At 39.6% G+C, this 27,913-nt stretch overlaps 2 gene segments (V, D, J or C); both read right to left on the bottom strand.

Annotated features, from left to right (window-relative positions):
• Positions 1–703: 703 nt before the first annotated feature.
• On the bottom strand, positions 704–1,380 carry LOC110566549 (immunoglobulin kappa variable 4-1-like). The segment is given in 2 exon segments: positions 704–1,121; positions 1,306–1,380. Coding segments are annotated over 2 exon segments (462 nt in total).
• A 25,473-nt stretch (positions 1,381–26,853) lies between these two features.
• On the bottom strand, positions 26,854–27,429 carry LOC110566546 (Ig kappa chain V-V region MOPC 21-like). The segment is given in 2 exon segments: positions 26,854–27,128; positions 27,370–27,429. Coding segments are annotated over 2 exon segments (324 nt in total).
• Positions 27,430–27,913: the final 484 nt, after the last annotated feature.

The raw sequence follows: 27,913 nt of genomic DNA, 5'->3' as shown, positions 1-27,913 counted from the left end.
CAGACATATAGACCAAAGCATACCACATGAACACTTTCCCAGAGTTCCTCATCTTTCTGTGTGCTGATAATGCAATCTGGGTCTTACAAATATATACAGCCTTCTATAATTGCAGGATTAAACTGTTTATTATATGAAAAAAAAAAACAATTCAGACATTTAAAAGTAACCAAGAGTTGGTTCTTTGAGAAAATCAACAAGATAGACAAATCCTTAACCAAACTAACTAAAAGGCAGAGAGAAAATAGACAAATTAACAAAATCAGAAACAAAAAGAAGACCATAATGACAGACACTGAAGAAATTCAAAGACTCCTTAGGTCTAACTTCAAAAGTCAATACACCAAAAAATTTGAAAATTTAAATGAAATGGACAATTTTCTTGATAGATCATTTACCAAAGTTTGAGGCTCCTTAATCTAAACAAATAATCACAGGATGATGTATTCTTTGTAAATGATTTTAAAGTCTATCCTATTTTATAGAGATTCATCATAGCGTGAAGGCATAACAAAGAGATATCTAAAGTCAGTATGACACCATAAACATCACTGATACTTTTACTGTATCCTCTCAGTGCAAAACCACACTTTGTAAATCTCTTAACTTAGCTTTTTTTTATTTACTATACACATTAGTGTTGCCAAAAATATGGAAGAAAGGAGGCAATCTCTTAATTAGTTTTCTACTGAAGGTTCCATCAATTAGTCATGCATAGCAGATCTCAGGCAGAAGGGGGAAGTGTGCAGGCCCAGAGGTGTTTGTGGTACAGGCAGCTGGTGAGACTCGCAAGGAGGTTTGTGTTGGAGGCTGAAGCACTGTGGGAGGAGTACTATAACTATTTTGACAGTAATAAACTGCCAGGTCTTCAGCCTGCACACTGCTGATGGTGAGAGTGTAATCTGTCCCAGATCCACTGCCTGTGAAGCGATCAGGGACCCCAATGTATCTATTGGATGCGTTCCAGATCAGCAGTTTAGGAGGCTGCCCTGGTTTCTGCTGGTACCAAGCTACATAACCACTCACACTCTGACTTGACTTGCAGCTTAGGGTGATTCTGTCTCCAACAGATGTGGACATGAATTCAGGAGACTGGGTCATCACAATGTTCCCCTCAGCACCTGCAATCAGAAATACACAATGAGTATACGCACATAAACACAAAGAGTTCCTGATACAAATGTTGGGATCAAAAATGCCTTTTCTAATGGCATTGCCTGCATACAATTGGATTCCTATAATAAATAGCTGTTTCTCTACAAGTGAATTACTTTGATGATATTCTAATAATCTTTAATGTCTCACCAGACAACCAGAGTAGCAGGAATATGAAGACCTGGGTCTGTGACTCCATCTTGGTGGTCCAGCCAGTCTGATGATTTTCTGTAAAGGCCTGGGTTTATAAACTATGGGCAGATGGGCTGTCTTGTAGGGACCTATGCAAAACAGTCATCACATGAGAAAGTAAATAGCCAGGGTACTGGGCTGTGAAAGAATCTAGGTTAAATCTTCAGCTAAAAATACCATCAAAGCAAATAAGCAATCACTGGGGAAAAAAGTCAACATAGAAGCTCAAGGACCAACTTAGAGCTCTCAATCTGAAAATATCAAGATGCACTGATGACAGGCTTCCATTAAAAATCAAAAGCATTTAAATAAAGTGAGTTTAATAGACATATACTAGAAAACCTTTGATTACAATCCTGAGGAAACAATAAATATCCTAATCAACAACAGCAGAAAGAAACAGGAGAAGCAGGAAAAGAAAGGAAACAAGAACTGGAAAGTAGAAGTAGAGAGGTGAGAGAAAGAAAAGAGAGATGGAGGGGAGAGGGAAATCTGGATTGGAGAGAGATTGAAAATGTGGAGAGGAGAGAAAAGTTGAGTGGCTAAAGGAAATACATATTAAAACAGAAAGGTTTGGGAAGAGAGTCAGGTCAGGAGTTATGAGCATTTGATTTTCTTATAAAACACTCATGTTTGATTCCAATGAATTGTTTGATGATTCTTAGTCATCTGTAATTCCAGTTATGGCATACACATGGTACACATACATACATATATAGATACATACATATCTAAATACATACATAGATTTTGAGATGTGTGCCCTGAGCTTCTGCTCCAGCTAAACCAAGTTCTGCCACCTGATGTCTTCATTCTGCTATCATGGATTCTAGTTCTCTGAAAGCCCCCAAAGAACCCTTTTCTTAAAAAGTGGCTTTGGTCATGTTGTTTTCAATTAAATTTTTATTTTTTCACATTAATTGTATTTTATTTGCTTTGTATCCCAATTGTAGCCCTTCCCTCATTCCCTCCTAATACCACCCTCACTCTCTCCTTCATCATTTCCTATGCCTTTTCTAAGTCCACCAATCGTGGAGTTCCACCTCCCTTTTGATCTGAAATGTAGCTAATCAGATCTCATCAGAACTAGCTATATTGTCCTCCTCTCTGGCCTGGCAAGGCTGCTCCTCCCTCGCTGGTGGGGTAACAGGAGTCAAAGACAGAGCCACTCAGTTCATGTCAGAGACAGTCCCTCTTCTCCTTACTAGGGAAACCCATTTGGATAATGAGTTTACATGGGCTGTATCTATGCAGGGGTTCTAGGTTATAGCCATGAATGGAGCTTGGTTGGAGTATCAGTCTCAGAAAATAGCCCTGAGCCCAGATATTTTGGTTCTGTTGCTCTCCTTGTGGAGCTCCTGTACTCTCCAGGTCTTACTAACTACCTCTTCTTTCATATGATTCCTTGCACTCTGCACAGTTTGGTTATGAGTCTCAGCATCTGCTTTGATATACTGCTAGGTAGAGTCTTTCAGAGGTCCTGTGTGGTAGGCTCCTGTCCTGTTTCTTGTTTTTTTCCTTCTTCTGATGTCCATTCCATTTGTCCTTCTAAGTGAGGATTGATCCTCTTACCCTGGGTACTCCTTCTTGTTTAGCTTCTTTAAAAAACAAAAAAAAAACAAACAAAAAAACAAAAACAAAAACAAAAAACCTCTTTTTTATTTTATTTTTCTATATTAATTACACTTTACTCACTTTGTATCCCTCCCATGGTTCCCACCATCCTCCCATCCCAATCCCTCCCTTCCTCCACCCACTGCATGCATGCCCCTCCCCAAGTCCACTGATAGGGGAGGACTTCTTTTCCTTCCTTCTGATCCTAGTCCATTAGGTCTCATCAGGAGTGGCTACCTTGTCTTCTTCTGTGGTTTGGTAGTGCTGCTTCCTCCTCAGCGGGAGGTAATTAAACAGTAGGCAAAATTGTTTAGCTTCTTTAGGTGTACAGATTCTAGTATGTTTTTCCTATCTAATAGTATCCACTTATAAGTGAGAATATTTCCTTGTTTTTAATTGTTGAGTAGTATTCCGTTGTGTAAATGTACCACAATTTCTGTATCCATTCCTCAGTTGATGAATACCTGGGTTGTTTCCAGGTTCTGGTTATTACAAATAAAGCTGCTACAAACATAGTTGAACAAATGTCATTGTTGTGGACTTGATCAACTTTGGATATATGCCTAGGATTGCTATAGCTGGATCTTGAGGAAGCACTTTTCCAAAGTGTCTGAGAAAGAGCCTCATGTGTTGTCACTTGAGTTTTTTATCTTAGCCATTCTGATGGGTGCAAAGTGAAAACTCAAAGTTGTTTTGATTTGCATCTCCCTGATGACTAAGAACATTGAGCATTTTTTTAAGTTTTCCTGCCATTAAATATTCCTCTAATGAGAATTTTCTATTTAGCTCTGTACACCATTTTTTAATTGGATTACTTGATTTGTTGTTTTTTAACTTCTTTAATTCTTTGTATATACTGGTTATTAGCCCTCTGTCAGCAATAGGGTTGGTAAAGATCCTTTCCCAGTCTGTAGGCTGTCATTTTGTTCTGACAACAATATCTTTTGCTTTATTTCCAGAAGATTTTCAGTTTCATGAGGTCCCATTTATTGATTGTTGCTCTTAGATGACATTTGTTAGCATATTGTTTACATGGGTGTCATGGGTTTCGATTTCATAAGTGTTAAATTTTCTCATCAATATAAGATAAAATCCTGGAAGACAGGGTCTATCAAGACACAGTCATACTTCTTTACTATAGAGTGAGTTTTCCGGGTCTCTATATTTGAGAGCAGATTGGGTGAATTCAGAGTGATATGTGACCCGAAAGGAAGAGAGAGAGGTAGACATGTAGCTTAGAAACAAAATTATTACATGTACCTTCTCACTTAAAAATCTTTTATTTTAAACATGAATATTTAAACATGAATACAACTGTAGTGGGTATATAGAAGGGGAACTAGGTGAGGGAAAGTAACTTGTAGTAAATGAAACATGGAATAGAGAGAAAGAGGAGGGTGAAGGGTGTGTCTTTTTAAGAATTATTATGGCTATGATAAAATGTCATGACCAAAAGCGAAAAAAAAAGGATGGAAAATTTTATTTTTCTTATACTTGCAGGTAACAGTCCATCACTGAGGGAAGTCAGGACTGGGATTCAAACAGAGAAGGAACCCAGAGGCAGAAGCTGAGCACAGACCATAGAGGAGAGATGCTTACTGGATTCCTCCTCATAGCTTGCTCAGTTTGCTTTGTTGGGGAACCTGGGTCACCATCAATGACTGGCATCACCTACAATGAACTCCATCCTCCCCCATCAAATAGTGATTAAGAAAATGCCCTACAGACTTGCCCAATGCCCAGTACTACTAAGGCTTTTTCTCTATTGAAGTTTGTCCCTTTCAGATGATTTTAGTTTGTGTCTATTTGTCATAAAATCTCATCAGTATTTGGTATAAATATGACTATATAAAATAATCTTGAAAGTAGATTGCTTTTATAGAATACAACTTTATGTATAATGTATATATTCCAGTACAGTTAATTTTTCAACAAAGACAGGATAAGGAGCAGTGTGGGTAGGAAGGTGCTCTCTGAGTCTCTCCTGCCGCCAATGTGTTTTCTGGCCATATGTAGAACATATGGAGACTGTGGAATTTAAATAGCTAAATATGCATCACTTTCATTATTTACTTATTCAGTGTCTGCCAGATATTTGATGTATTCCTGCCTTTCTCAAGTATTTATTTATGTAACACAATTCCTCATGATTTTTGTAAGTACTTTCATTTTTACTAAATAACTAGTACAGAAACTAATTTTATACAAAGGTAATATCAGAATTTAACAACAAAAATAAGGTCATTATTGGAATTTGAAGATTATCCATTTTAAATATATAGATTAAGATGAAAAGAAAAATTTTAATTAATTCTAAAATACTTATTCTGCTAATGAATACAGCCATAAAAATGAGAATAACTTTGTCAAATCACCTTTAAAATCATGCTATCAAGATAGGCAAAAGTAGTGGAAAATAATTATTTAATCTTCACTCAAACTAGTATATCCCATAAAACACTAAAGGATATATTGGCCCTTGAGTGCTCTCCTAGACTTTCAATTCTATTTGACTAGGGTAAGGCTGTCTAACTGACCATTGTACTGATAGGAGAGTGATTACTAGGCTAAGTAGAGATAAAAAAAAAATCTTTCAGACGCTGGATGTCAGGCTGAGCTCTAAAGGTTTCTGTATTACAAGCTAATGCACTGAGGAGGAGGATGAAACACTCTTCATGGTAATAACCTATCACCTCTTCAGTCTGAATGCTCGTGATGATGAAAGTGAACTCTGTCCTAGATTCAGGAGCAGTCAAGATGCCTGGGAGTTACCCAGGTGTACTAATGAGAAGACTTTCTCTGCCTTTGGTGGAATCAGGCTAAATAACTGGTTCTGAGAGCTGGGCAGATACCACTGATCTTGCAGCTGGTAGTGACCCTCTATGCTGTAGACATGGCCAGAGAGGATCTCTACTTTGACCAGGTTCCTCCACAAACTACTCCTCTCTAGTCTCCCCCAGAAGAAGCCTACAGTTCATAGCTACTCCTGGAGGTGACCAGTGGAAATTATGTTAGCCCCAAGCTCTGTTACAATGTTTTAATTTATGCACACAATCAGTAGTATAGCTAGAATACCAAAACATGTAGTATATAGATGGAGCTGTGTGTTACAATCACTTCCAATCTTATTAGGATTTACTGGAAGGATGGCTGGTAGTGGTGAGACACATGATAAAAAATGCTTAGGTTGACATCCTAGCCATCTTCCTAAGCTATTACCCCTACAACATTATTGGACTTAATTTGACATATATTATGGTATTAAGAGTTACATCTGTGCCCAGTTTGGTTGACAGGTGCCTATAATCTGTGAATTTAGGTTGCTGCCAGAGTAGAAACAGGCATGTGTCAACAACCTATGATAAATACTTTACTGACACAGAAACACAGCTAGACATCATTTCAAATGTATGTATGTACACACTCTCCTGTCTCCCACTGCATAGTTTCATTAAGATGTAGATATGTTGTCATTCAAAGGACGTTAACATGTAAATTTACTATTCCTTTACATTTATGACACAGTAGTTAGTACTGTTAGTCAGAAAAAAAATGCTAAGGTGATAGAAAATAAGATGAAAAGTGAATGAACTGGTGGGAGATGCACAGAAATAAAGTGAGAGGAATGCCATCTTCAGAAGCAGACCTGATGGAAGAGATTTGTCAGTTCAAAGTGCAGAGTGGAGCCCTTTACCTATGCATAGGGCTCTGTGTTCATGAAAGGCAGAAGTTCTTAAATGCACAGAACCTGGGAAAGCTCATCCTTGTAGAAACAAATAAAATGGCTTGTTCATAGAGGCCAGCATATAACTGAGACTGCCTGACATAGGAAGTCTCTCTGTAATTTTGAGGTTAATGCTAAGGGCAATGAGAGCCTGTGAGACAATGGTCACAGTGAGGATATGTTTTCCCTGAATACATTTTATTCAATGTTATGTTGACACACAAAGGAGAAGAAAATGTGGGGACTGTTATCATTTCTGTGTGGAGATAGAAAAGCTGCTATTTTAGACACTGGCTGACAGGCTGAACTCTAGAGGGGGGTTGTTCTGCAGGCTGACACACTTAGGACTCTAGATATTATCTTTTAAGAAGTATTTCCCATCCTTACATGAAATATAGGGAATGAAATTAATGGTAATGACTACAAATGCAAACATTTTCAAGAAACTATGTAGGTGATGGTCTTTGAACCTAGAAAAAAAGCTACCACTGTTTGTTTTATATTGATTTCTTAATGGACATGCATCACACTGCTTTCACATCCTTATATTTGAGCACATAGAATCATGCTATTCTTAGCATTCATCCTAAAACCTTCTTCTTACAGTACAAAGAAGGTAAGACAGAAGCTCACAATTGGTCAAAGTACAGAGAACATGTAACTGTGGAGTAGTCATATTAAAGAGAATGTCTCTGACCCAAGTCTTGGGGATGTTCATGGAGAATAAACAGAATCCACATATAGCACAGACACTAAACAAGGGGTGCAAGACAGCGCCTTTTTATATATTTTTATTTTTAGTAATTATAGTTTATTCACTTTATATTCCATCTGTAGCTCGGTCCCTCTTCCCCTCCCAATCTCATCCTTCCTTCCTCTTCTCCATCCATGCCTATCAGCCACTCCACTATTAGGAGAGATCCTCCTCCTCTCCCATCTGATCCTACAATATCAGGTCTCATCAGTAGAGGCTGCATTGTCTTCCTCAAAGGCCTGGTAAGGCTGCAAATCCCTGAGGATGAGGGTGATAAAAAAGTAGACCAAAGAGTTAATTTCAGAGACAGTCCCTGTTCCCATTACTAGGGAACCAACTTGGACACTGAACTTCCATGGGCTACATCTGTGCAGGGGTTCTAGGTTATCTCAATGAATGGTCCTTGGTTACAATATTAGTCTCTGAAAACACCCTTTGTGTCCAGACTTTTTGGTTCTGGTGCTCTCCTTGAAGCTCCTGTCCATTCCAAGTATTTCCATCTCCCCTTTCTTTCATAAGATTCTCTGCACTCAGCCAAAAGTTTGGCTATGAGTCTCAGCACCCACTTTAGTACCCTGCAGGGTAGTCTTTCAGAGGCTCTCTGTGGTAGGCTCCTGTCCTGTTCCAATATTCTTGCTTTTCTGATGCCCATCCATTTGTCTTTCTGAATGAAAACTGAGCATCTTACCCAGAGTACTCCTTCTTGATTAGCTTCTTTAAATGTACAGATCTTAGTAATGTTATCCTATATTACATGTCTAATATTCACTTATGAGTGAGTATATATCCTGTGTGTCTTTCTGCTTCTGGGATACCTCACTCAGGATGAACTTTTCTAGTTCCCACAATTTGCCTGCAAAAGTTGGTGATTTCCTTCTTTTTAGTTACAGAGTAGTATTCCATTGTGTAAATTCACCACAATTTTTGTATCTATTCCTCAAATGAGGATCTTCTGGGTTATTTCCAGCTTCTGGATATTACAAATTAATCTGCTACGAACATGTTAGACCAAATATTCTTCCTGTATACTTGAGCACCATTTGGATATGAGCCTAGGAGTGGTATAGCTGAATATTGAGTTAGTGCTATACCTAATTGTCTGAGAAAGTGCCAGATTGATTTACAAAGTGGTTGTAAAATTTCACATTCCCACCAGGAAGGTTCCCTTTTCTACACAAGCTCTCCAGCATGTATTGTCACTTGAGTGTTGATCTTAGCAATTCTGGTGGTTGTAAGGTGAAACTCTGGGTTGTTTTCATTTGCATTTCCCTGATGTTTAATGATGTTGAGCATTCCTTTAAGTGTTTATCTGACAGTCAACATTCCTCTATTGAGAATTCTCTGTTTAACTCTGTACCCCATTTTCTAATTGGATTACTTGATTTGTTGCTTCTTGAGTTCTTTATATAGTCTGGATATCAGCCCTTTATCATATAGAGGGTTGGGGAAGATCCTTTCCCAATCTGTAGGCAGTCATTTTGTTCTGACAACAGTGTCATTTGCTTTACAGAAGCTTTTCAGTTTCATGAGGTTCCATTTATTGATTGTTGCTCTTAGAGCCTGTGCTGTTGGTATTCTGTTCAGGAACTTATCTCTTGTGGCAATTCCCCACTTTTTCTTCTAACAGATTTAGTGTCTGGTTTTATATTGAGGTCTATGATCCACTTGGGTTTTAGTTTTATGCAGGGTAATAAGTATGAAACTATTTCCATTTTTCTACATGTAGACATCCAGTAAGGACTGCACCATTTGTTAAAGATACTGTCTTTTTTTCCATTGTATGGTTTTGGCATCTTTGTAAAAAATAAGGTATCCATAACTATGTAGGTTTATTGCAGGGTCTTCCATTTAATTCTATTGATCCACCATTAGGTTTCTATGCCAATACCATGCATTTTTTTACTACTATTGCTCTATAGTACAGTTTGAGATTAGGGATGGAGGTATCTCCAAAAGACCTTTTATTGAAGAGGATTGTTTTTGAGATTCTGGTTTCCTTATGGTTCCATATGAAGTTGAGAATTATTCTTTCAAGGTCTGTAAAGAATTGTGTTGGTAATTTGCTGGGAATTGCATTGAATCTGTAGATTTCTTTTGGTAAGATGATCATTTTTACTATGTTAAACTTACCAAGGAATGAGCATGGGAAATCTTTCCATCTTTTGCTATCTTCTACCATTTCTTTCTTCAGAGACTGGAATTTTTTTTTCATACAAGTTTTTGACTTGCTTGGTTTTGGTATAATGTTCTTTTGAAATGTATACACCTTACCCTTGTTCATTCAAATGTTGATTTCTCCTCCCAAACCGCTCTCTGGTTTCAATCTGGATATTGCATTGTGATACTCATTCTAAGCATCTTGTCTCAACTCTGTGTAAACAGGCTAAAATAAAGCAACTACACACAATGTTGAGCTGGGAGGAGCCAGAAGACAGGAAAGATGGCAGGAGCGAAAGGGCAGGAAAGGAGTGGGAGGAGAAAGGTTGAGGAGAGGTAGGAGAGAGAGAGGGAGGACAGATCTTAGAATTACATGGAGAGATGGACTGGACCTAAGATATCACTAAAAGCAAGTATAATGTGGGAAATCTAAATGTTAGGAAACTATGATGGCTTGGAGGTTTAGGATGGAGTAACTATTGCCCAGCAGTGTGTTCTAGGTTAACTAAGTAAACCCAGAGTCTGTGTGGTGATTTGGGTATACAGCTGTTTAGGATTAACAGCAAGCTTTACCAGAAGATAAATCAATAGTAAATATGAATCACCATTTTACAACAATTGGTACCCAACTAATCTAAGTATCCACATCCTTTAAATCATACTTTAATATAATTTGGTGGGGGGAATGAGCTCCAGTGATAAAACTCGAACTTAAAAAAACTAAAAAATCCTAGGTCAATTACTGTCTCTTTAAGACAGCCTCTTAAAGTACCGCAGGAGCAAAAACAGCCTCTGGTGGACAGACCTGAAATTTCCATAACAAAACTGGCTGCTGCTGCAGTTTAACTGAGGGATTAACAAGCATGGCTCCTTTTATACTGTTGGCTGTCTTAACTTCCTCAGCTCCATAGTCATGGCAGGAAAGAAAGGAACTGGAAGCAGACAAACCTCTAGACAGGGTTCGGCCTAAACTGCTTTAAAAAAAAAAATTTCCATGGCAGAGGTGTTTTAACCCATTTTAGCTTCATTTGGGCTGTCATATTCATGGATCTGGTTGCACTATGTTTAAAGGTGTTGGTTCTTCTCCATATCTTCTCCAAGAAAGTTGAAAGAGAAAATGGGAAAAAAAAAACAAAAACAAGGATTGGAATACTGAGTTACAGACAAGAAAATGGGTATTCTTCCTAATAATTAGATTAATAACGGCTAAAATTCAAAGCTCTCAGGCTGCAAGATACTTGTCAGCACTCTCTGGTAAGGGGCCACCAATTCAGGGAATCATCAACTTAAAATAAGCAACTAGAGGGACAAGATGGCATAGCCAGGAGAACACTGCATCTGAGGAGCAGGACAACATTTTCCATACAACAACCAAGAGACTGAACTCTGAGACCTAAAAGAATAGCAATCGTGTTTCCCAGGTGAGAGGAAATCCACAGGGTGTGGGAATCAGTCAGGTCCACTCTCAGGTCACACAGCCAGAACCCAGAAGGGATTATGAGTCACGCAGGCACTAGGTTGCCAGACCAGAGCCACACGCCTATGTGTCCTGATCATCTTCTCAGGCTGAATGGTGGGCACAAAAACACCAAAGACTGGGAGTCCCATTTTCGAGAAAAACCCACAGGGAAGGAAGTCAACGGGGCTGGCCACAGGTCACCCAGTCTTTTCCTTGAAAAACTCTCGCAGACCAGCGGGTACAAGCTGCCATCATGGAACTGGACTCCAGCCACAAGCACAGACAGTTGCTGTGTGCCCAGCTCTCTGGCACAGATGGTGCTGTGTGCCCCAGGCACCAGAAACGGGGAGATGCTATCAGAAGAAATTCTCAAAGGGAACGAAGCAAAGAGACGGACTTAGGGCACCCAGTTTATCTATGGAAAAGGTCCTGCAGAACCGCCAAACCCAGAGACCTGCTGTGCATCAGATAGCCTGATGTTACCAGGAGAGCGGTACACGCCCCCCCCCCCCGAGCCACAGATTAGAGCTTGGGCACTGGGGGACAGAGCCCCAACCTCAGACCTAAAAAAGCTCAGAATCCCTGAGATCAACCCCTAGATACTGCTCCAAGGGCAACCAGTTATCGCTAACAAAACTAACAAAACCACGAGACACACAGTTTACAGCAGCAGATCACTAAATTTACAGCAAGAAACCTAGAAGCAGGGCAGCTGTCTCCCAGATTTCTCCTGGTGAGAAGAGAGCCCTCTCAACTAATGAGGAACACAGTTACCACTCAGGTCTCTCTGCGTGAGGTAAGCTGTGGCAACTCCTGAAAAACACCGGCCATACAGTGACTATACCCAAAAAGCTAACAAGGCTTCCTTCAGAAAAAACCATCTTTCCTGTCAAGGGAATTCTCTCCATTACAGGATTCCAGGAACCACCAGAAACTAACTCCAAACATCTAAGATAGCCCAATGGGTATAGGCCAATGTAAAAGCTCAACCAACAAAAGACAGAGCAATATGGCATCTCCAGAAACCATTATCCAGGGGCAAGTAGCCCTGGACATGCCAGCATAATTGAAATCCAAGAAGATGACCTAACATCTATGCTCATGAAGAGGATAAAAGAGGAAACAAATAAAATTCATAAAGACCTAGAGGAATATAAGCTCAAATAGATTATGGCCATCCATAAAGAAATAGAAGGAGATAAAAACAGATTATGGACATCAGTAAAGAAATACAGGAAGTTGCAGCCAAACAGTTCGTGGCCTTTAGAAAGGAAATGCTTAAAGCACTGAATAAAATAAAAGAAAAAGAGGATTGTTCAAACAAACAGATGACTGATTTGAAGGAAAATGCAGTCAGACAGGTGAAGGAAATCAACAAAATGGCTGAATATCTGAAGAAAGAATTGGAAAAATTAAAGAAAACACAAATGGAGGAAATTGAAGAAAGAACTGAGAGAAGAAAGCAGGAAATACAGAGATAAGCATAACCAACAGACTACAAGAGATGGAAGAAAGAATCTCAGGTGTGGAAGATACAATGGAAGAAATTGATGTATCTGTCAATGAAAATGTTAAATCTAAAAAATTCCTGACACAGACCATCTAAGAAAATCAAGACAACATAAAAAGACAAAACCTAAGAATAATAGGAATAGAGGAAAAAGAAGATTCCCTCCTCCAAGGCCCAGAAAATATTTTCAACAAAATCATTGAAGAAAATTTCCCCAACTTTAAAGAGAGCCCAACTTTAAAGAGGTCTATAGAACACCCAATAAATTAGATCAGAAAAGAAAATCCTCCCACCACATAATAATCAGAACAGTAAGTATACAGAACAAAGAAAAAATACTAAAAACTGCAAGGGATAAAGGTCAAGTAACATATAATGACAAGCCCATTAGAACCACACCTGACTTTTCAACAGACACTGTGAAAGCCGGAAGGGCCTGGATGGATATCATGCAGACCCAAAGAGAACACAGATGTCAACCGAGGCTACTATACACAGCAAAACTCTCAGTCCTCATAGATGGAGAAAACAAGATATTCAATGACAAAAACAAATTTCAACAATACCTACAAACAAAGCCAGCATTACAGAAGACAGCAGAAGGGAAAATACAGCCCAAGGAAACTAGCTACTTTCAAGAAAACACAGGAAATAACCTCAATACAGTAAAACAAAAAGCAACCAACCACACAAACTTATGACTACAGCCAACATCAAAATCAAAGGATTTAACAGCCACTGGTCATTAATCTCTCTCAACATCAATGGACTCAATTCTCCAATAAAAAGACACAGACTAACAGAATGGATGCATTAACAAAACCCAGCAATCTGTTGCATACAAGAAACACAACTAAGTCACAAAGATAGATATTGCCTGAGGGTAAAAGGTTGGAAGAAGGGTTCCCAAGCAAATGAACCCAAGAAGCAATCAGGAGTTGCCATTCTAATATCAGATAAGATAGACTTTCAAAATTAATGAAAAGAGATATAGGACACTTCATACTCCTCAAGGAAAAATTCCACCAGGAAGACATCACAATCCTGAACATCTATGCCCCAAATACAAGGGTACCCACATTTGTAAAAGAAATATTGATAAAACTTAAACCATACATAGATCCCCACACATTAATAGTGGGGGAATTCATCACCCCACTCTCAACAAAGAACAGGTCAACAAAACAGAAATTAAACAAAGAAACAATGTCTCTAACAAAGATCATGAATCAAATGGACCTAACAGACATTTACAGAACCTTACATCCAAACACAAAAGAATTTACCTTCTTCTCAGCACCTCATGGAACATTCTCCAAAACAAACCATTTAGTTGGTCACAAAGCAAGCCTCAACAGATATAAGAAATAATCCCTTGTATCCTATCTGATCACCATGGACTAAAGCTGTACCTCAACAACAACAGAAATAGCAAAAACCCTACACACACATGGAAATGAACAACTTGCTACTAAATGACAGCTGGGGCAGGGAAGAAATAAAAAAAGAAATTAAAGTCTTTCTAGAACTCAATGAAAATGAAGGCATGACATAACCAAAATTGTGGGACACAATGAAAGCAATGCCAAGAGGAAAGATCATAGCACTAAGTGCCTTCAAGAAGAAATTCGACAGAGTTCATTCAAGCAACATAATAGCTCACTTAAAAAACTGTAGAAAAAGAAGAAGCAGACAGAGCAAAAAGGAGTAGACAGCTGGAAATAATCAAACTCAGGGCTGAAATCAATCAATTAGAAACAAATAAAACAATTCAAAGAATCAATGAAACCAAGAGCTGCTTCTTTAAGAAAATCAACAAGATAGACAAACCCTTAGCCAACGTAACTAAAAGGCACAACATCCAAATCAAGAAAATCAGAAAGGAAAAGCTGGACATAAAAACAGACACTGAGGAAATCGAAACCATCATTAGGACTTACTTCAAAAGTCTATATGCCACAAAATTTGAAAATCTAAATGAAATGGACAATTTCCTTGGACGATTCTACTTACCAAAGCTGAATCAGGACCAGGTAAATCAATTAAGTACTCATATATTCCCCAAGGAAATAGAAAGTCATCGAAAGTCTCCCATTCAAAAATGCCCAGAATCAGTTGTTTTCAGTGCAGGATGCAACCAGACCTTCAAAGAAGAGCTAACACCAATTCTCTTCAAAATATTCCACAAAATAGAAACAGAAGGAACATTACTAAACACATTCTATGAAGCCACAGTCACCTTGGTACCTAAACCTCACAAAGAAATAGAATTTCAGGCCAATCTCCCTTATGAACACTGATACAAAAATACTCAACAAAATACTTGCAAACCGAATACAAGATCACATCAAAGCTATCATCCACTATGACCAAGTAGGCTTCATCCCAGGTATGCAGGTGGGTTTCAATGTATGGAAAACCATCAATATGATTCACCTTATTAACAAACTGAAAGAAAAAAAAAACACATGATAATTTTCCAAGATGCTGAAAAAGCATTTGACAAAATCCAACATCCATTCATGTTTAAAGTTTTGGAGAGATCAGGGATACAAGGCACATACCTAACATAGTAAAGGCAATATAAAGCAAGCCTATAGCCAACATCAAACTAACTGGAGACAAAGTTCAAGCAATCCCACTGAAACCAGGGAAAAAGCAAGGCTGCCCACTTTCTCCATATGTCTTCAACAGAGTTCTGGAAGTTCTTGCTAGAGCAATTAGACAGTTGAGGGAGATCAAGGGTATACAAATTGGAAAGGAAGAACTCAAATTATGACTATTTGCAGATGAAATGATAGTATTCATGACTGACCCCAAAAACATTACCAGGGAAATCCTAGAGCTGATAAATACCTTCAGCAACGTGCGCGGATACAATATTAACTAAAAAAAAAAAAAAAAAAAAAATCAGTACCTTCCTGTATACAAAAGACAAAAGGGTTGAGAAAAAAAATTAGGGAAACAATGCCCTTCACAATACCCACAAATGACATAAAGTATCTTGGTGTGAGCCTAACCAAGCAAGTCAAAGACTTGTATGAAAAAAAATTTCAAGACTTTGAAGAAAGAATTAGAAGATATCAGAATATGGAAAGATCTCCCATGCTCATGGCTTGGCAGGATTAACATGGTAAAAATGGTCATCTTACCAAAAGCAATCTACAGATTCAATGAAATTCCCATCAAATTACCAACACAATTCTTTACAGACCTGGAAAGAAAAATTCTCAACTTCATATAGAATGACAAGAAACCCAGATTACTGAAACAATCCTTTACAATAAAAGATCTTCTGGAGGTATCTCCATCCCTGATCTTAAGCTGTAAAATAGAGCAACAGTTATGAAAACTGCATTGTACTGATGTAGAAACAGAATGATGGATCAATGGAGCCGAACAGAAGACCCAGAAATAAATCCACACTTATGGACAACTGACCTGTGACAACGATGCCAGAAACATACAATGAAAAAAAAAAAAGCATCTTTTTGGGGCAGGTCTAACTGGATGTCTACATGTAGAAAAATGAAAATAGATCCATACTTACCACCCTGCACAAAACTAAAGTCCAAGTGGATCAAAGACCTCAACATAAAACCAGACACATTAAATCATTTAGAAGAAAAAATGGGGAATACCCTAGAACTCATTGGTACAAGAGACAACTTCCTGAACAGAACACCAACAGCACAGGCTCTAAGAGCAACAATCAATAAATGGGACCTCATGAAACTGAAAAGCTTCTGTAAAGCAAATGACACCGTCATCAAAACAAATCAACTGCCTACAGATTGGAAAAGAATTTCCCCAATCCTTTATCTGACAGAGGACTAATATCCACTATATATAAAGAACAAAAGAAGCTGAAAAGCAGCAAACCAAGTAATCCAATTTAAAAATGAAGAATAGAGCTAAACAGTGAACTCTGTAGAAGAATATCAAATGTCAGAGAAACACTTATAGAAATGCTCAACATCATTAACCATTAGGGAAATGCAAATCAAAACAACCCTGAGATTTCACCTCACAACCATCAGAATGGCCAACATGAAAAACTCAAGTGCAAACACACGTCAGAGAGGTTGTGGACAAAGGGGAACCCTCCTCCACTGCTGGTGGGAATGTAACCTTGTACAACCACTCTGGAAATCAATCTGGCACTTTCTCAGACAACTAGAAATAGTGCTTCCTCTAGATACAGCCATACCACTCCTAGGCATTTATCCAAAAGAGGCTCAAATACATAATAAGGACATTTGATCAACTATGTTTGTAGCAGCTTTATTTGTAATAGCCAGAAGCTGGAAACAACCCAGATGCCCCTCAACTGAAGAATGAATGCAGAAATTGTGGTACATCTACACAATGGAGTATTACTCAGCAATGAAAAATAAGAAAATCATGAAATTTTCAGGTAAATGGTAGGACCTAGAAAGGAATATCCTGAGTGAGATGTCCCAGAAGCAGAAAGACACACAGTATATAGTCACTCATATAGACATATAACATAAGATAAACTAGTAAAAATCTGTACATCTAAAGAAACTGATCAAGAGAGAGGACCCTGACTAAAACGCTAAATCCCCATCCTGAAAGGCAAAGAGAATGGACATCAGTGAAGAAGAAGAAAACAGGAAACAACCTAGGAACCTGCCACAGAGGGCCTCTGAAAGCATCTCCTCTGCAGAGTATCAAAGCAGACGCTGAGACTTATGGCCAACTGTTGCGCAGAGTGCATGTAATCTTATGTAAGATGTGGGAAATAGTAAGAGCTGGAGAGGACGGGAACCCCAAAGGAGAGCAACAGAACCAGAAAACTTGAAACAGGGAACTTCCCAGAGACTCATACTCCAACCAAGGACTATTCATGGAGATAACCTAGAACCCCTGCATAGAAGTAGCACATGGCACTTCAGTGTCCAAGTGGGTTACATAGTAATGGGAAGAGGGACTCTCTGTGACATGATCTGTTTGGCCTGCTATTTGATCACCTCCTCCTGAGCGGGGAGCAGCCTTACCAGGCCACAGAAGAAGAGATTGGAACCACTCCTGATTTGTTCTGAAAGACTAAGATCAGAAGGAAGAAGAGGACCTCCCCTATTAGTGAACTTGGGGAGGGGCATGAGTGAAGGAGGAGGGCGGGTAGGATCTGGAGGGGAGGAAGGAGGGGCTTATGGGGGGATACAAAGTGAATAAAGTATAACTAATAAAAAAATAAAAGAAAAAAATAAAAATAAATGAAAAAGTAGGGAAGAGCATTGATCTCATTGGCACATTCATAAACACAACACCAATAACTCAGGAACTAAAACCAACAATAAATGGAACCTCATGAAGCTGAAAAGCTTCTACAAGGCAAAGGAAACTGTCAAAAGGTAGCTACCAGAATGGGCAAACATCTTCACCAACCCTTTATCAAAAAGAAAGTTAATATATAAAATGTATAATGAAATGAAAAAATTAAAAACCAACAAACAAAGTAATTCAGTTAAAATTGTGGTACAGAAATAAACAGAGAATTCTCAATGGAGGAATGCCTAATGGCTGAGAAACACTTAAAGAACTGTTCAGCATCCTTAGTTATCAGGGGAATGCAAATCAAGATGACTCTGAGACTCCATCTTACAGCCATCAGATGGAGGTTTTTTTTGGCTAAGATCAAAAACCAAAGTTACCCAAGATGGCACCGAACAGCACACACTGTTTTGGAGAGGCAGAGGACCTGAATCTCCAAAATTGGTGAGTGGAGGGACAATCGAAGCCAGAATTTAAAAGTTTTGGCTTTCTGAAGGAGAGGGGACACCACAGAAGCAGAGAACACTTACAGATTCAGATCAGGCTCAGACTTTTCTGGGAATTGAGAGGGGCACTTTGCTTGTCAGGGCCTCCCTCCACCCTCAGGGGAGCCTACACACAGCACCAGTGAAGTGAGCACAAAATTCACTAGCGGCCTGGTGACTGAGAAGCAGAAGAGTGGATTTTAGCTCCTCAGCCGTGGTGGGGAGCACACTGAACACCATCTCTAAGAGCACATTTCCAAGGAGCCCCCGCCATACCAAGCACCCTCTTGTTGAGTTCCCAATGGGCAGGGGGACCCGTTCCCCACCTCCAGAGATCCCGCCACATGGAGTGCCCACCGCTCCAGAGATCCTGTCTAGTGAAGCGCATGCCACTCAGGAGATCCCGATCAGAAGAGCGCCCGCCCAGCCAGAGTGCATGCCCAACGAGTGTCCACCAGATTCTCAGATCCGGAGTACAATCTTTCCCGGATCCCAAGTCTAGGAGCAGCAATTCTGACCCCACAGGGCCTCCCAGCCATTGAGTGCACTGGCCATGCAACCCCTCAGTGGCAGATAGCCAGCTGAACAGCTGTCAAAATCCTGCAGACCTGCAAAAACAATCCGCACCTACAATCATCAACAGCACTTGCAATATCTAAAGTGCCTGCAACTCCCTCGGTGCCTGCAAAACACCCCCTCTCACACTGAAAGCCTCTACATTCTCTAACACCCTGTCCCTCAGGGCACACTTCCATGCAAACATGCTCACACACTACCCGATATTTGCCCTTCTGCATCTGTGGACCTGCCTTCCACAGGTACAGCTGAATCAACAATGCAAACACTGAAACCACTGGATGTCTATCATTTTCCTGAAGAATTCTATAGACACCAGAAAAAGACCAGTCTGACCTGCAGAATCCAGGAATAAACAGTGAACTCCACAGATAACCAGATAAGGGCATTGCACCAGTCCTGAAGATACCTGATAAGGTAGGATCAGATGGAAGGGGAGGAGGGCCTCCCCTATCAGTGGACTTGGAAGAAGGCAGGGAGGAGATGAGGGAGGGAGGGTGGGATTAGGAGGGAAAGAGGAAGGGGGCTATGCCTGGAATACAAGTGATTGTCCTGTGATTAAAATTTTTAAAAATTAAATAAATAAGAACAAAATAAATAAATTTTAAAAAAGAAAAAGATTTTACTACTTAAAAAAATAAAATTATATCATCTCAAAAAAGAAAGAATGGAAGAAAGAAAGAAAGAAAGAAAGAAAGAAAGAAAGAAAGAAAGAAAGAAACTAAACTGATAGCACATCCTGGCAAGGTTGTGGCGAAAAGGAAATATTCCTCCATTTCTGGTTGGGAGTGCAAACATGTACAATGACTATGAAAATCAATCTGGTGCTCTCTCAAAAAATTGAAAATAGTTCTACCTCAAGACCAGCTATTACACTCCTGGGCATATACCCAAGAGAAGCTCCACCATACCACAATGACACTTACTCAACTGTGTTCATAGCAGATTTAACAAAAAACTGGAAAAAATTCAGATGCCTCTTAACAAAAAAAAAAAAAAAAACAACAATAAAGAAAGAAAGAAAACTGGCATATTTATACAATGGAAGACTACTCATTTATTAAAAACAAAGATATCAAGAAATTTGCCCTTGAATGGATGGAAATATAGAAAAGATAATCCTGAGTGAGTTAACCCAAACCCAAAAAGACATCCATAGTATATACCCAATTATAAGTGGATAGAAATTTTCTCTTTATATTGTAGGCTACTATTGTTGCCATAGGGTGTCACCCAGAGGTAGAAGAAGTTAACTCTCTATTGCACTTTCAAAAGGACCTGGAAAACTCAAGTGACCTTAATATGAACTCTCTGAGGACTACCTTTCATAGTACCAAAAGGCACCATACAAGCTTCCAAACGAGGAGTGGAATATCATTTCCAGGGGACTGGAGAGATGGCTCAATGGTTAAGAGCACTGGCTGCTCTTCCAAAGAACCTGGGTTCAATTCCCAGCTTCCACATGGCAGCTCACAACTGTCTGTAACTCTAGGTCCAGGAGATCTAACAGCCTCACACCCACATTCAAGCAGGCAGAACACCAATGAACACAAAATAAAAGTAAATAAACAATTTAAAAAGTTCATTTGCAGTCATAATTCCTATGAACTAAAACAATGACCAACATACATGATACCACTGAGGGTGGAATAATGGCACACACACTCCTACTGAACTTAAAGTCCATTCAACAAGGGGTAAATCAAGCTTAGTACTCAAAACCTATCCAACTACCTGGGCTTAATTAATTCATGGATATTGGAGGAGAACATCCAGCCACCCCTTCTTCTCACACTGGAAGGAACCTCAGGAAGTTGAATCCAAAAGAGAGAGAGGACCATCTAATCATCCTCTTCCTCAGACAACCTGTTTCATCCAAGGATGCAGAGAGACAGAGTGAAGAGAAAGAGCTTTTCAGCAAGCTAACATTACCAGAGAAGACTAGGAAACATGTATATAACATTATTTAAGAGTTTCTCACAAAATTGTGCAAATTGCTAGTTCACCTAAGAATAATGGGAAATAATTGGTCAGGTGGAAATGAATTCCATAGAGAAACATGATGACTATTTTGTCTGGATCCACTTTATTAGTTCACCTCATTTAATGAAAAACTTTACAGACCAAGGCCTAAGCCTGTCCTGGGGATAAATTAAGAAATAGTAGCCAGGAGATCCAAGGTGGCAGTGCCAGGAGGACACTGTGACTGAGGAGAAGTACAGCAGTGTCAGCACAGTGACCAAGAGACAGAACTCTGGGCCCTAAAACACCAGCGATTGTGATTCCCAGGTGAGGAAACCCCATGGTGTGGGAAGAAATCGAGTTCATTTTCATGTCACCCAGCTAAAAGCCAGAAGAGTTCCTGGGTCCCAACATGCACTCAGTTACCAGCCCAGAGCCACACGCCAGAATTTCCTGATCACCCTCTCAGGCTGAACTGTGGACACCAAAACACTGGAGCCTGGGATTTCCAGTTGGGAGAAGGAAACAATGAGGATAGACCTCAGGTCACCCTGTCAATACCTGGAAATGGTCCCAGGGATCACTGGGCTCATAGCCACCAGCCCAGAGTCGGGCACTCAGCTGCCAGCCCAGAGACCTGCTGCATCCCTGACTCTCCATCCCAGACAGAACTGTGTCCCAGGGCACCAGAGACTGGGGTTCACTGTCATGAGAAAACCCTACAATGAGGGAAACAGCAGGTCCCAGCTTAGAGCACTTAGCTGACACCCTCAAAACACACGCAGACACAGAAAGAGAGAGAGAGAGAGAGAGACAGAGACAGAGACAGAGACAGAGAGAAAGAGAGTGAGTGACATATACACAGAGAGAGAGAGAGACAGAGACAGAGAGAGAGAGAGAGACATACACACACACACACACACACACACACACACACACACACAAGGAAAAGTTCCAGGCCCCTGCAGGCACCCAGGAGCCAGCTTGGAGCCACCACTTGCCTTTGCCTGTGCACTCTACACAGCATCCCAGATGGAACTTTGGAACCTAAAACACCACAGCCTCGGTATCCCTGTTGGAAGGAAACGCCACAGTGCGGGAGGGAGGGACATCTTGTCCCATCTCAGGACACCCAGAAAAAGTTTCTGAGTCCTCACAGGCTCTGCCCTCTAGACTCCTGCTGCACACTTGAGAGCTGTGCTCATATGACACTAATTACAGCTTGAATACTGGTGCACAAAACTCCAACCTCAGAACTACAGAAGCCTGGGATCCCCGAGATCAGCCCCAAAGATACTGCTCCAAGGGACAACCAGTTATTCCAAAATAAACTGACCAAGTAGGGGGGTACCCAGTTACTTAAAGAGGGCTGTTCCTAGAAAACAATATAAGTACAACAGCAGCAGCTCACTGAATTCAGATCAAGAAACAGCAGCAGGGCAGCTGTCTCCAGGACTTCTCTGGGAGAATGGAAAGACCCCTGACTAACAAAGATGACAATTACTGTTCAGGTCTACATGCCTGAGGTAATTCTACATGCTATATGCTGTGGCAATTCCTGAGAAACACAGCCATTCAGTCACCATACCCAAAAAGCTGAGGAGGCCTTTTTCAGGAAAAGCAACATTCTGCCAAGGGGATTCTCCCCACCCCAGGATTCCATGAAACACCAGAAACTAACACCCAACAATTAAGATAGCCCAATGGGTAGAGTAGAGCATAAAATCTCAACCAACAGAATACAGCGCAATATGGCCTCTCCAGAACCCACTTATTCAGGAGCAAGCAGCCCTGGACACCCCAGAATTAATGAAATTCAAGAAGAAGAACTTACATCCATGTTTATGAAGAGGATAATAGAGGAAACAAATAAAATGCATAAAGGATTAGAGGAAGATAAAGTAAAATAGATTATAGCCAATCATAAAGAAATAGAGGAAGATAAAAGACAAACAGATTATGGCCATCTGTAAAGAAATACAGGAAGATGCAGCCAAACAGTTCGTGGCCTTCAGAGAGGAAACATTTTTTTAATTTTTACTTTTTATATTAATCACTGGTTATTGACTTTGTATCCCAGCCATACCTGTTCCCTCATTCCTTTCCAAACCCACCCTCACTCCCTCATCTCTTCCCTGCCCTGCTCCAAGTCCACTGCTAGAGGAGGTTTTCCTCCCCTTCCATCTGAACTTAGCTAATCAGGTTTCTTCACATCAAGCTACCATGTCCTCCTAGCAACATTGTTGCTAGGAGGACATGTCTAGTGGGGGAGATAAGAGAGCCAGTGGTTGAGTTCATGTCAGAAATACTTCCTGTTCCCCCTAGTAGGAAAACCCACTTGGTTACTGAGCTACCATTGGCTACATCACAGCAGGGTTCTAGGTTATATCCATACAGAGTCCTTGGTTAGAGAATCAGTCTCATAGAGAGCCCCCGTGCCCTGATATAGTTTGTCCTTGTGGAGTTCCTGTCTTCTCTAAGTCATACTAACTTCCCCTTCTTTAATACAATTCTCTGCACTCTGCCCGAGGTTTGGTTATGAGTCTCAAAAATAATTAAATCACTGAAAGAAATAAAAGAAACAGGAATGTTCACATAAGCAGCTGAAGCAATTGAAGGAAAATATAGTAAGGTGAAGGAAATCAACAAAATGGCTCAAGATCTGAAGAAAGAATTGGAAAAATTAAAGAAAACAAAAAGGGAGGACATCATGGAGAAAAATGACTTATGGAAGAAAACAGCAATTACAGACGTGAGCATAACTAATACAATACAAGAGATGGAAGAAAGAATCTCAGGTGTAGAAGATACAATGGAAGAAATTGATGTATCCATCAAAAAAATGTTAAATCTGAAAATATTCTGACACAGACCATCCCAGAAAGCCAAGACAATATGAAAAGACAAAACGTAAGAATATTATGAATAGAGAAAGAAGAAGATTCACTGCTCCAAGGCCAGAAAATATTTTCAACAAAATTATAGAAGAAAATTTCCACAACTTAAAGGAGAGGCCTAGAAGAACACAAGAGGCCTACAGAACACTTAATAACTTAGACCAGAAAAGAAAATCCTCCTGCCACATAATAATCAAAACAGTAAGTATACAAAACAAAATAATAATAACATCTGCAAGGGAAAAGGGCCAAATAACATATAATGGCAAACCCATCAGAATCACACCTGACTTCTCAACAGAGATTATGAAAGCTAGAAGGGCCTGGACATATATCATGCAGACATTATGAGAACATTGATATCAACCCAGGCTACTATACCCAGCAAAACTCTCAGTCATCATAGATGCATAAAACAAGATATTCAATGACCCACAAATCCAGCGTTACAGAAGATACAAGAAGGAAAAATACAACCCAGGAAAGCTAACTACATTCAAGAAAACACAGGAAACAAATAACGTCACTACAGAACAACTAAAAACTAAAAGTAGGCAAGAACACAAACACACTACCACAGTCAACATCAATATGAAAGGATCATTAATCTCCCTCAATATCAATAGACTCAGCTCTCTAATAAACAGACACAGACTAACAGAATGGATACATAAACAAGATCCAAAAATCTGTTTTGTACAAGAAACACACCTAAGTCACAAAGATAGACATTACCTGAGAGTAAAGGGCTGGAAGACTCTTTCCAAGCAAATGGACCCAAGAAGCAAGCAGGAGTAGCCATCCTAATATCTAATAAAATATATTTTCAATGAAAATTAATCAAAAGAGAAGGAGAAAGTCATTTGTGTTCCTCGAAGGAAACTTCCACCAAGAAGACATCAGAGTTCTGAACATCTATGCCCCAAATACAAGAACACCACATTTGTAAAAGAAACATTAACAAAACTGAAGTCATGAGTAGATCCCCACTCATTAATAGTGGGAGATTTCAACACCCCATTCTCTACAAAAGACAGGTCACCCCAAAACTCAGCTGAAAAACACTTCAGCAAACTGGCTGTATACAAAATTAAGTCAAAATGTCAGTAGCCATTCTGTATTCAAAACACAAATGGGCTGAGAAAGAAATTAGGGAAACAACACCCTTCACAAAGGACACAAAAGACATAGAGTATCTTGGTGTAACTCTAACCAAGCAAATCAAAATTCCTTTAAGTCTCTGAAGAAAGAAATTGAAGAACCTATAAGAAGATGGAAGAATCCCCATGCTCATGGCTCAGCAGGATTAACTTAGTAAAAATTTCCATCTTAACAAAGTAGTCTACAGATTAAATGCAAATCCCATCAAATTACCAACAAAACTCTTTACAGAACTTGAAAGAAAAATTCTCAACTTCATGTGGAATAACAAGAAGCCCAGAATAGCTAAAACAAATCTGTACAATAAAAGATCTTCTGGAGGTATGTCTATTCCTGATCTCAAGCTGTACTATAGACCAGCCAAATAAAAACTGCATGGTACTGGTATAGAAACAGAATGGTGGATCAAGGGAATTGAATAGAAGACCCTGAAATAAACCCACACATATATGGCCAGCTGATTTTGGACAAAGATGCCAAAATCATACAATGAAAAAAAAGATAGAATCTTTAACAAATGCTGATGGTCTAACTGGATATCTACATATAGAAAAATGCAAATAGATCCATACTTATCACCCTACACAAAACTAAACTCCAAATGGATCGAAGACCTCAACATAACGCCAGACACACTAAACCTATTTGAAGAAAAAGTGCAGAACAAGAGAACCAAAAAATCTGGGCCCAGGTTTTTTCTGAGACTGACAACCCAACCAAAGACCAGGCATGGAGATAACCTAAAACCCTTGCACAGACGTAGTCCATGAGAGCTCAGTCTACAAGTTGGTTCCCTAAAAAGGACAAAAGGGGCTGTCTCTGACATGAACTCAATGGTTGTTTCATTGTTCACCTTCTCATGAGGGGATGGGGAACAGCCATAGCAGGCCACAGAAAAAGACAATGCAGCCAGTCCTAATTAGACCTGATAGAAAAGGATCAGATAGAAGGGGAGAAGGTCCATCCAACCCTATCAGTGGACTGAGGTGGGGGTGTGGGAGGAGAAGAAGAAGGGAGGGTGGGATTTGGAGAAGATGAAGGAGGGGGACATAGCTGGGAAACAAAGTGAATAAACTTTAATAAATAAATAAAAATCAGTTGCATATATGCAGTAGACACAGACATATAGACCAAAGCATACCACATGAGCAGTTGCCCAGAGTTCCTCATCTTTCTGTATGCTGATAAGGCAATCCGGCTATTTCATATTTCTACAGCCATCTATAATTGCAGTCATTAACTGTTTATTATATGAAAAAAAAATTCAGAGAATCAATGAAACCAAGAGCTGGTTCTTTGAGAAAATCAACAAGATAGAAGAAACTTTAGCCAAACTAAATAAAAGGCAGAGAGACACTAACCAAATCAGCAAAATCATAAACAAAAATGAGGACATAACGACAGACACGGAGGAAATTAAAAGAATCAGGAGGTCTGATTTCAAGAGCCTATACACCACAAAATTTGAAAATCTAAATGAAATGGACAATTTTTTTCATAGATCTCATTTATGAAAGCTTGAGAATTCTTAATCTAAACTAATAACCTCATGATGATGTATTCTTTATAAATGTTGTTAAATTTTGTCCTATTTTAGACAGATTCATCATATCCTGAAGGCATAACATGGACATATCTAAAGCTAGCATGACACTGCAAAGTTGACTAATGCTTCTTGTTTGTACTGTATCCTCTCAGTGCAACAGCACAACTTCTAAATCTCTTAACTTAGCTTCTCATTTTTTATCTATATACACCTGTATTGCCAAAACTATACAAGAATGGAGACTACCTCTTTATTAATTTTCTGCTGAACATTTCATCAATTCGTCATGCACAACAGATGTCAGGCAGAAGGGGAAGTGTTCAGGCCCAGGGCTGTGTGTGGTACAGGCGCTGGTTAGACTCTCTAGGAGGTTTGTGTTAGAGGCTGAAGCACTGTGGAAGGATAACTGTTACCTTGCTGACAGTAGTAATCTGCCAGGTCTTCAGCCTGCACACTGCTGATGGAGAGAGTGAAATCTGTCCTAGATCCACTCCCTGTGAAGCGATCAGGGACCCCAGTGTATCGATTGGATGCATCATAGATTAGCAGTTTAGGTGGCTGCCCTTGTTTCTGTTGGTACCAATGTACATAGATACCCACATTTTGACTGGATTTGCAGTTTAAGCTGATCCTGTCTCCTATAGATGTGGACATGATTTCAGGAGACTGGGTCATCACAATGTCCCCTTCAGCACTTGCAATCATAAAAAGACAATGAGTATTCACATATACACAAAATGAATTCCTGATGCAAATGTTAGGATCAAAAATGCTGTTTCTAATGGCATTGCCTGCATACTATTGGATTCCAATAGTAATTAGCTGTTTCTCTACAAATGAATTACTTTGATAATATTCCAATAGTCTTTAATGTCTCACCAGACATCCAGAGGAGCAGAAATATGAAGACCTGGGTCTGTGACTCCATCTTCGTGTCACTGCCTGTCTGATGCTTTTCAGTTCTCACTGCAAAGGCCTGGTTTATAAAATATGAGCAGATGGGCTGGCTTGTAGGGACCTATGCAAAGTAGTCATCAAATAAGAAAGGAAATAGCCTGTTTTCTGGGGTGTGAGAGTATCCAGGTTAAATCTACAGCCCAAAGATCATCCAAGAAAATAAGCAATTTCTTGGGGGGTGGGGGGTGGGGGGATCAAGATAGAAGCTCAAGAATCAACTTAGAGCTCTCAAACTGCAAATACTGAGATGCACTTATGAGAGTCTTCCATTAAAAACCAAAGACCTTAAGACCAAGTGAGTTTGACAGAAATAATACTAGAAAACTTTTGATAACAATCCTAAGGAAATAATAAATATTCTCATCAACAACATCAGAAAGAAAAGGGAGGGAAAGAGAAGAAAGGAAAAAATGAAGGGGATTGGGAAAGATAAGATGAAAAAAAAACAAAAGAAAGGAAAGGACAG

Source organism: Meriones unguiculatus, chromosome 5, assembly GCF_030254825.1.
Source record: "Meriones unguiculatus strain TT.TT164.6M chromosome 5, Bangor_MerUng_6.1, whole genome shotgun sequence".
NCBI classification, from domain to species: domain Eukaryota; kingdom Metazoa; phylum Chordata; class Mammalia; order Rodentia; family Muridae; genus Meriones; species Meriones unguiculatus.
The sequence above is the reverse complement of the archived record's forward strand: the minus strand, read 5'-3'. Positions and strand labels throughout refer to the sequence as shown.